This window comes from Medicago sativa, chromosome 2 (genome assembly GCF_051527215.1).
Source record: "Medicago sativa cultivar Bolivia chromosome 2, Bolivia_mono, whole genome shotgun sequence".
In the NCBI taxonomy this organism is placed as follows: Eukaryota; Viridiplantae; Streptophyta; class Magnoliopsida; order Fabales; family Fabaceae; genus Medicago; species Medicago sativa.
Genome location: NC_140750.1, coordinates 19692244 through 19702095, shown reverse-complemented (window position 1 = coordinate 19702095; position 9852 = coordinate 19692244). Strand labels below are relative to the sequence as shown.

The 9852-nt window shown below is 31.6% G+C and overlaps 2 protein-coding genes across 3 annotated transcripts; both read right to left on the bottom strand.

Annotated features, from left to right (window-relative positions):
* Positions 1 to 2129, bottom strand: LOC146945296 (Glycine-rich protein family). Its single transcript, XM_085743608.1, has 4 exons — positions 1896 to 2129; positions 1485 to 1807; positions 515 to 740; positions 1 to 295 (listed from the first exon to the last, which is right to left on the bottom strand). Exons 1-4 carry the CDS (start codon positions 1978 to 1980, stop codon positions 174 to 176), a joined length of 756 nt encoding a protein of 251 aa, XP_085599734.1. The 5' UTR covers positions 1981 to 2129; the 3' UTR covers positions 1 to 173.
* Positions 2130 to 4823: 2694 nt separating this feature from the next.
* LOC146945295 (cAMP-regulated phosphoprotein 19-related protein) lies at positions 4824 to 7833 on the bottom strand. Of its 2 annotated transcripts, XM_085743610.1 has the most exons (8): positions 7714 to 7833; positions 7526 to 7602; positions 7371 to 7427; positions 5608 to 5670; positions 5430 to 5477; positions 5274 to 5336; positions 5071 to 5149; positions 4824 to 4985 (listed from the first exon to the last, which is right to left on the bottom strand). In XM_085743610.1, exons 3-7 carry the CDS (start codon positions 7416 to 7418, stop codon positions 5096 to 5098), a joined length of 276 nt encoding a protein of 91 aa, XP_085599736.1. In that variant the 5' UTR covers positions 7419 to 7427; positions 7526 to 7602; positions 7714 to 7833; the 3' UTR covers positions 4824 to 4985; positions 5071 to 5095. The 2 variants fall into 2 exon arrangements, with proteins under 2 accessions (XP_085599736.1, XP_085599735.1); XM_085743609.1 differs by lacking the exon at positions 7526 to 7602.
* Positions 7834 to 9852: the final 2019 nt, after the last annotated feature.

Below are 9852 nucleotides of genomic sequence, written 5' to 3'. Positions count from 1 at the left end.
TGCGACCAATAGATCATTTCATAACAAAAAGAATCTAATGATCCTCAATACATTACAGAATTACTACAACTCCATAACTTTAATTCATTTCACTTGTATAATCCATTGAATAAGTAAATTAGTACACATGAAAATAGACAAACATAAATCATTCTTATCAATATTACTATGACCTAATTATTAGACCAATAGAGCATGCCCCATATAATCAAAACAAGGCTCATTAGAACATGGCTTGTAGCTTTCACAGCATGGTTTTCTTCTTCCTGGATGTGCTCAGCCACATTAAAATTTCCTACACGAAACGAATTCACATTTGTCAGTAACTATGTAACAATGACACTTCAAGTTAAAGTCATGTCCGATATCTAACACGTGTCGGTGCCTGACAAGTTCATGTCAATGTCGTGTTCGGTATCTGCTTTAATGCTTCATAAGTCGGTAGATCACAAAATATACTAATCTTTATGGTTTATTCTCAAATTATAATATGCAGTTAAAACATGGTAATCACCTCTTTCAGGGCCATAACCACATCCAGCTAGAATTGTTTCTTTGACATCTTCTATGGTTGCTCTGTTGTAGAATATGAAGTGGCTGAAAATGTTATCAATGCAGCCTAGGACCAAGTTTGTCTCTGACATACATGGTCCTTCACAGAATGCATCGGTTTTCTCTTGAGGAACATCTAAATTTCCATTCTCAGTTAATCTGTATGACTCTTCACAGCTTTGGTAAATCTGTCACATTTCCAAAATAATACAGATAATCAACATTCTCACTTTTAACATTTCTTGCTATAGTACACTATTCCTAGCTATTGTAACTAGAGCTGTCAAAATTGACCGGCCGGAATGAACAAACTCGAAAGATGTAGAGTTTTGACATCATATTTTGAGCCCGAATTATAAGAGTGCATCATATTGAAGAGTGAAATAGGAAATTTAGTTCACGAAATTGTAAGCATCGGTCAAACTAGTATCAGAATTTTATGAGTTGACAAATACATCTCAAAATTATGAATTGTTTGTCAAAATAATCTCTGTTGACTTTCATTGTTAGAGACTATGATGTGACATGTTAACTAAATATATATTTCACTTGAACCGTTGATCGATCGCACGTCATTACCATGATAACATAAACTATTTTATCAACGAAATTTAAATTTGTATAGTCTAATTTGCCGATGACTAATCTATACACAATTGATAATTGTAATTATCTACGAATTAGTCCTAGAGATGATCTAAGTTTCATAAGCAAAATTGTCCTAACAAAAGTTTACATATAGACTTTTTTAAAAGATATTTATAATTCCGGACTTCTCATCTATTGGCGAATTTAAAAAGTGAGGGTCTATTTTGATCGATGTATACAATTTGATGACCATTTTATTTTTGTAAGAGATTTGATGACCAATTTGACTATTCGTTCTTGATTGAAAGAAAAGTAGAAACATCACTTAAGGATATAGTGCTCACATATTTATCATTGAAACAAAGTAAGGCTTTTGAGATAATTTGAGAAGGATCACCAATGCCGCTGCCGCCACCACCACCTCTAATTCCACCAGCACCACCAACTCCAGAGCCACCGCCACCACCTCCAATCCCACCAGCACCACCAACTCCAGAGCCACCGCCACCACCTCCAATCCCACCAGCACCACCAACTCCAGAACCACCGCCGCCGCCACCAACCCCCGAACCTCCACCAAAACCAGCTCCACCGCCGCCATTACCACCCCCAACACCACCAAACCCACCACCTATCTGAGTATCACCCTCATCATCATCAGCCTCTCCTGCCAAATTAAATTTTAATTTGATCAAACAAACATTATTTTTTTACAAAATAAACATTAAACTCATCTACTCAAGTAAATTCCATACCAAAGTTATTCAAATTCAAAAATAAACAAACATAAAGTACTGCAAAGACTAAAATCCAACGCCTAACACTGATTCTCAATGCCATTATGGAAAGCTTGTGTATGGTATCAATTCATGCAAATAAAGGAGTTTAATTTGAGTACATTATATAGAAATATTATGTATGTAACGTTACACACTTTTGTGCTATGCTACTAGAAATAGTTTTGCTAAATACTATGCTAATTCAATTTTCTAGCAACCAACATTACCAACCACCATCTTCTAGCTTTCTTAATCAACTTAACAATGCGTGTTAATACTCCAGTAATTACTTGCAAATATTTTTTCTCAACAAGATTAACCTTCCACAATTAGTTAAGTTTATGGTTTTATAAATATTTAATTAAATGAATGATATTTGAAGGTAGTACGTAAAATATGAGAGCATATGTTGGGTGAATTTCATTAGAAAATGGAAAACAGTCAAAAGAAAATGAGGACATGGCAGCAGTTGAAGTGCAAGCCAACAACTTATCTTTTCCTTAAGTCCAATTAATCAAACCTAAATTGGTTTCTTTTGATTTCTAAAACTTCCTTTACAAGCTAAGGTAACATTTGTTACCGTGGAAAAACATGTGAATTTTGTTTATTTAATCACCAGAAATTTTCCTTTTTGGTTTCATAATTTTGAAAAATTACAGAAAATAATGAACGAAATCTATAATTTATAAATATAGTGCCTTGGATTGGCCTTACAGAATAGGTTCTCAAAGTTTCCAATCCTACGTACAATATTCATTCCTAATGTCTTTGTAGTTCGCTGCTTCACATCATGTACTATAGTTATAATCATATTAAATAAAAAAATAATTTTCCTTTGACAGATTATTTACCATTATCATATTTTAACAATTATCAAGTCTTTCTCACAAATATCAGTGAAAATTAAGAACTAAAGTCTCTTATTCTCAGTTCATGAAATCGATTGAATGATAGTGTCATTTCTTATATAAAACAATTCCTTGCTCAATCTTTCTTCATCAAAATCTTGACAATATTTTATATATTTTAGATATTGAAATTTCTCCTTCTTAAAAATAATATGTTATGTTGGCAAAAATACACTCTTGAATGTTGATATTGTTGAGATTTGGCTCAAAAATGGTTTTGGGAAAAGTTAACAATCGTGACACGATTTGTGAAGCGTGTCACGATTTCCAGGCCGCGAGCATGGTGTTTTCTAGAGGAAAATCGTGACACGATTTTGAGCAATCATGACACGATTTTTGGCATGCTTGACACGTTTTCAGGATAAGCTTGTTGTACCTTGAGTCGTACGTATCAATCGTGACACGATTTTGGCAACCGTGACACGATTTTGACAGTATCAGGTCACTATTTAAGTGTTTCAGTTCATTTTTTGAGTGAGAGCTTGAAGAGAGGAAAACTTGGGAAATCAAAGGAGGTAACTTTAGGGTTGAGGATCTTTGATTAGGGTTGTCTTGGGGTGGGAAACATTGTAAATACCTTGGGTGAGTGAAAATCATTGAGTGTCTTGTTTTTTGGTGAGATCGGGAAAATGGGTAGAAATTATGTTTGTTCTTTATGAGCTTGTTGAAGCTAATTTCTTGTAACCTATTTGTATCTCTTTGTAAGAACTCATTGATAGTGGATTGGAGAGATCAATCTCTCCCCCAGAGTAGGTCAAGTTGGACTGAACTGGGTAAACATTTCTTGGTGTGTTTGTTTCTCTTCTCTCCTTATCTTTTGCTTGTGGTTTTGAGCTTTTCACTTTGATTCCTAGATTAGATCTAGGTGGTGACTTTCCTTTGCTCCACACATCTTTGTTTTCATTAGTGTGATTTTGAGTCCGAATTCACAACAGATATTTTATCCGACTCTAGTATTTTTTTTATTGTCAATCATAAAGTTTTTTCTATAGAGTAACACGTTCGTTGACAACCAAATGAGATAAATCCAGAAATCCTCTACTTTATCCAACAACGTATTATCGGCTGATGTCTCTAAGGTCATTCCTATAGAGCAACACCTTCGTTGACAACCAAGTGAGAGAAATTCATAAATCTTCTACCTTATCCAACAATGTATTATCGCCTGATATCTCTAAGGTCTTTCCTATAGAGTAACACCTTCGTTGACAACCAAATGAGCGAAATCCTCTCCCTTATCCATCAATGTGTTATCGCTTGATATATCTAAGGTCTTTCTTATAGAGTAACACCTTTGTTGACAACCAAATGAGAGAAATCATCTTCCTTATCCAACAATGTATTATCGCCTGATATCTCTAATAACGACATGTTCTAATATTGCATATGTTGTTAACACTCGTAGTCAATTCATACAATCTCCATTTTCCTCTCATTTTGATTCGACCATATGAGTTCTTCTATACATAAAGCGTTGGTAAAAAATTATTTATTTCTGCATCTAGTTCCATAATTTAGTTGAATTTACAGGCTTTGATCGGGATGGATGCCTTTCTATTTGTCAATTCACTACCAGATAGATATGTTTTCATGTTAGGTTAGAATCCCATTTTATGGAGAACTAAGAAGCAACCAACAATTCATGGTCTTTATCTAAGGTAGAATATCATTCGATTCATTCCTTCAAAACTCTTGGTGATTAAAATATCTTCTCTTTGATCTCAATATTGGCCATCGTCGGACAATCTTCTCTTTGGTCGATGGATTATTTGTCCACATGTCACTATGAGATTAGCCTCATAACCGGTCCAAAACAGAAATACTTTAATCACATTATTTAATATAATTTCACTTTTAATTTTTTCTTTCATATGTGTACGCCTAAGTAAAATTTATTTGAAGTTGTGACTATGCAAGAGTCCGTCCTAAATTTGGATCTACCACATTTCAAATCCCAAGTTCAACCCCACGTTTTGGTCAAATAGATGGAAATTCCTTGAAATCAAAAAGAAATTGAAATGGACTTTTATTTAACTGCCAATAATCAAAAGCATCAAGTGAACTAATGGTAATATACATGAGACCAACTAGAACATAATGAAATTTATAAAATTAACTTATGAGCAAATCCTTGTGCCAATAGTTGAATCTACTCTCCCTGCAAAACAATTGGTGTATGAGTAATAATGAATACATATATGAGTAGAGAGTATAATTATATTAATTAAAACACATTTTTTTACCAGTGATTCATATATATGATTTAAATCAACCAGATGTGCATGCAGGTCTTCTTGGGGGAAGCTGCTGATGTGGAGTTCTCTATTTTAAAAAATAAAAATAAAAATAAAAAAAAACAGAGGAAAAGTGGATAAATAAGGACAAAATAAATAAATTCTAATAATACTTTTTTAAAAAAATGCTAATAATATTTTAAAATATGTACCTGTAGTTTTGGCCGCAGGGTCTCTACGGCTGCTGTAGATTGTTGATTCATTCCAGCACCTTGCTGTAGAGATTAAATTCCAACAAATTATATATCTATATTAGAAGATGAATTTTTGTTATATGTTTTACTATTTAATATAAAATTCAAAAATACCTTGCATAATGCCCAGTCTGCTGAATCAAAAAATGCCCTTTCATTATCCTTTTTAACACAAAAAAAAATGGAAAAAAGCATTAGACTCTGTTGGAACTTGTTAACAAGAAAGTAAAACATTGATGAATTATTATTCAATTGTTGTATAAATAAATGTTGTTTTTCATCATAGGCTTACTTTGGATATCAAAGGCTTTTTCTTTGGGACAAGCCCACCATACTTCTTGCCCACGGATGTTGACTATAATTTACCAAAAAAAAGTTATTTCCAACAAAAAGAAATAAAAGAACATATTTTATTCAGTATTATAAAAGTTAGGGTAAAATCTCACCAACCACAAGATAAATTCAAGACTATCACATTTATTCAGTCAATGGTTTTTTTTTTAATAACAGTCAATGGTTGTTATATAGTGGTTTTGATAATCACATTTTTAATGCAAGTAAAGATGATTTTTTTGCCTCATTTAAAATGCATTTGGATCCTTATGTAAAAAAATTATGGAGAATGTTACACAGTTTTTTTAGGGAAAATTATTGCAAAGTTGTCAACTAAGACTATGTCCTTATGATCTACTAATTTGCTTTTTCTTGAAAGTAGTCTACACCCACCCATATGATTTTTTAGTGACCTTTTGTTTTTTGAAACGACAAATGTTAGTATTATTAGTTTTTATGTTAACGATGTAGATCGAGTCGTTGATATCTATATTACTCCCGTTCTTAATTCTTTTACCATAGCCACCAAGTCATTCTTGTATCTCCTTTGAGTGACTTAAAAGGGATGATTGAAATATAAAATTCTCATTTGACTAATTCTAGGGTTAACCTAATTTGAACCTAATCTACTTTGATTTAATCAAATTACTAGTATATTCTAAAGAATATGTCACTTAAAACTGTCATGAGAAAGAAAAGAAAACCATAATTTCTTATGTGTAGTAGGGAGAGGATATTCTAGAAAATCTAAATTATATTCTTTTTTTATATATAGAAAGAAAGCAAGGATTAATTATTGGCATGAGAAGCTCATGTTTGGGAGAAATAAGGTTCACATGATTTGTATGACAACCCTACAGCCAGTTAGGCTTGTTTTGTTTTGCATAGTGAATTTTGTTTTGTTAACTATGTTGTGACATCCTCATAAGGTAGGGACCCCTTAGAACTTTCTAACCGACAATTTAATTGGATTCCCAAAAATATCTTCATGCTAAAATCTCTCATCCTTTTTTCTTAATTTTAAAAATGCTTTATATACTTATTTTGAAAGCTGTACATATAAGTATAAATCCCTTCAAAAAAATAAATAATAAGTAGGTGTAAATTAATATTAAGGATATGTATGCCCTTCTACAATGTACATGTGTATTTAGGTCATGAAATCCTCTAAAAAAAATGTAGGTCATGAATAATGAGCAATTGTAAAAATTATAAAATCATTTATTTATTGGACACATGGAAATGAAAGGGGTCAAACGTGAATTCACACAATATTCTATTCTATTTTACTACAATTTGTATGATATGACTGCTACCAGAAACTAGACAACCAATATAATTTCAGAAAGCCTAGATGCATGTATGATAGACACAATTGAAGTACTAAGTACATGGTACAAACATGATGAAAAAAAAGAGTACGTTGGTACAAGTAATGTGCACAATTGGAATTCCACATGTGCACGTATCTTATTCTCCTTTAATTTTCATTACCATTTAAACATTGCAATCAAGATTTGAACATTAGTTCGCCACGTTAGAGGAGATTAAAATGTGCTTATTGTAGTTTCGTCATTTCTTTTTAGTTGTACAATATATAATGGATGTATATTTAATGTGAAAATATAAGGTGAAATGTGAAAAATATTTCATGTATATGGTTAAATAAATATATTATTTTTAGAAAAACAAAACAGATGAGTTGAGGGTTAGGTTATGTACCTCAACGTTATTGGCAGCATAATATTCTTCTCTGTTAAACTCTGCCATCTCCTTTACCTATTCAACAAAACAAATCAAAACTTTCCATTTAATGAAGATTAATCAATTGATTTATAAAATGTAAGCATTAATTTGAGTGCAAATTGAAGACTCACCCACAAAAGCAAGATGAAAGATAAGGTTAGAGAAAGAGAGAGCAAAGAATTCTCCAAAATCAAGCTAAGAGAAGATGCTATAGTAAATGGTATAGAAGCATATCCAATTTTTATAGCATATAAGTGAAAACAACATAGAAAATAAAATAGGAAAAAATGAAAAAGAAAAGTGTGATGTTGATAATTACCTTGTGGTGGGAGCAAGGTAGAGATGCAAGAGAAGAGATAAAATCCAAAGAAAAAAGATAAAAAGTAGAGACAATGAAGAGAGGTTTGAGTGAGAAGGTTAGATAAGAATATACATCCACACCAAATGCTAAGATATATATTACATTTATAATAATTATATTATACGAGGAGAGGCTAGGAAAGAAGCTACAAAATGGCATAACAATAATGGTATAATAATATGAATCATTTAAATTTGGATTTTATATATCAAATATCCAAATTGCATACATTTCTATGTGGATAGATAGGTAGATAAGACGTTTTGATTTTTGGACTTTGTGTGGACATTTTTGAATGGCTGGTTTAGCATAATTTTTTAATTTTGAGATTTCTTTTCCCTCTAAAGTTGGAATGATATTTTCAATTAATTAAGTATGACCATATTGAATTGAATTATTATTAATATACTATAATATGTTTTGTGTTTAAAATTCAAAGTTGAAAAAGCCAAGAAAAGAGACTAAAAGCTTTATAACCATTGGATGTCGTAGTTTATGCCGTTAGGATATCGCCATCGATTGGTCCATCTCATACCCTCAACGTACAATTCTTTCACGTTACAAATCATAAACGTTACCGACACTTCCCTGATTAAATTTTTACCCAATGTCATATTGTCTAACAATTATTTTTCTTGTATGAAATAACAATTGTATGAAATAACAATTATTTCTCTTGTATCAAATAACAAGAAGTATAACCAGCCTTTGGGTTGAGCAGAATGAACTCCATCTCCTATAACATGGTGAGTCAATGTATAAATGAGATGGAAGAGATGTATGCATTTAATATCCGATGATGTCTTGAATAGTATTACCTCATATGAAAGTAGAGGTAGAAATAGATAAACTCGTCTACAGTAGTTTTGCATATATAATATTGGTTTAAATGTGTCATTGGTCCCTGCACTTTCATCAGATTTTGGCATTGGTCCCTGCACTTTTTTTTGTTTGGCATTGGTCCCTACACTTTGTAAAAATATTGGTGTTGGTCCCTCTGTTAACTTTCTGTTAAAAAAAAAAAAACAAAACTAACGGAGTGCCACGTGGCCCAATCATTTCACGCCACGTGGCACCAATACCAATATTTTTTCAAAGTGCAGGGACCAATACCAATATTTTTACAAAGTGCAGGGACCAATACCAATAGTTTTGTGTTTTTTTTTAACAGAAAATTAACAGAGGGGCCAATACCAATATTTTTACAAAGTGCAGGGACCAATTCCAAACAAAAAAAAAATGCAAGGGTCAATGCCAAAATCTGATGAAAGTGCAGGGATTAAAGACATATTTAAGCCTATAATATTTCATGTTTGTATTTTATGTTAATAATCAACTAAAGCGTCCACGTGAGCTTAGCTCACTTGATAAAGGATAATGCATGTTATATGCAGGGGGTGATTGTATTCACGCAGGTGCAATAAAACTTTAATGTATATGTTTCATAAACAACTAAAGGAGGTTTTATTTATTTTTTATTTATATTATGATTACATTTAATATTGCCAAAAACATCCTTTAACAATTTCATAACATTTGAGGGAATAGTTTGTGAATACTTTATAGGCAAAATTACACAATTAGTCTCTTAACTTTATTTTAGGTAACACTTTCGTCCTTTATCCTTTATGTTATAAAATAACAACATAAGTTATCCTTTTTTATGAAAAAAATCATCAAAAACTCCAAAAAAAATTCATCAAACTCATAGACAAATGCAAATCTTCATCATACAAGCCTATAAAATAAAATTTCTTTGAAAAAAATCTCATAAAAAATGATAAGATATTGTCATTTTATAACATAAAGGACTAAATCGTGACAAAAAAAGATAAAAGACGAAAGTGTTACCTAAAATAAAGTTAAGGGACTAATTGTGTAATTTTGCGTACTTTATATCATCACCTTTTATCAATACTGCCCATTTTGGCACATCATGGTCCCCTAATAGACTGAAAAAATAACATAAATGTTCATTAACGTATGAAACCTTCATTGGAGATACACTAAAAGGAATGATTGAAGAAAACTTAAACAATTACACAAAATAAATGAATGATATTTATGACCATGAAAATCAGAATAAATAAAATAATT

Bases quoted from the DNA above. Each gene is read 5' to 3' on its own strand.
- LOC146945296 (XM_085743608.1), bottom strand. From the start codon at position 1,980: ATGGCATTGAGAATCAGTGTTAGGCGTTGGATTTTAGTCTTTGCAGTA. The intron at 1,808-1,895 runs GTATGGAATTTA...TTAATTTGGCAG, and splicing joins TTTGAATTTGAATAACTTTG to GAGAGGCTGATGATGATGAG. The intron at 296-514 runs GTGATTACCATG...CGTTTCGTGTAG, and splicing joins TGGTTATGGCCCTGAAAGAG to GAAATTTTAATGTGGCTGAG.
- LOC146945295 (XM_085743610.1), bottom strand. From the start codon at position 7,418: ATGGCAGAGTTTAACAGAGAAGAATATTATGCTGCCAATAACGTTGAG. The intron at 5,671-7,370 runs GTACATAACCTA...GGTAAATTATAG, and splicing joins ATGCTGCCAATAACGTTGAG to TCAACATCCGTGGGCAAGAA. The intron at 5,337-5,429 runs GTATTTTTGAAT...TAATCTCTACAG, and splicing joins CAGACTGGGCATTATGCAAG to CAAGGTGCTGGAATGAATCA.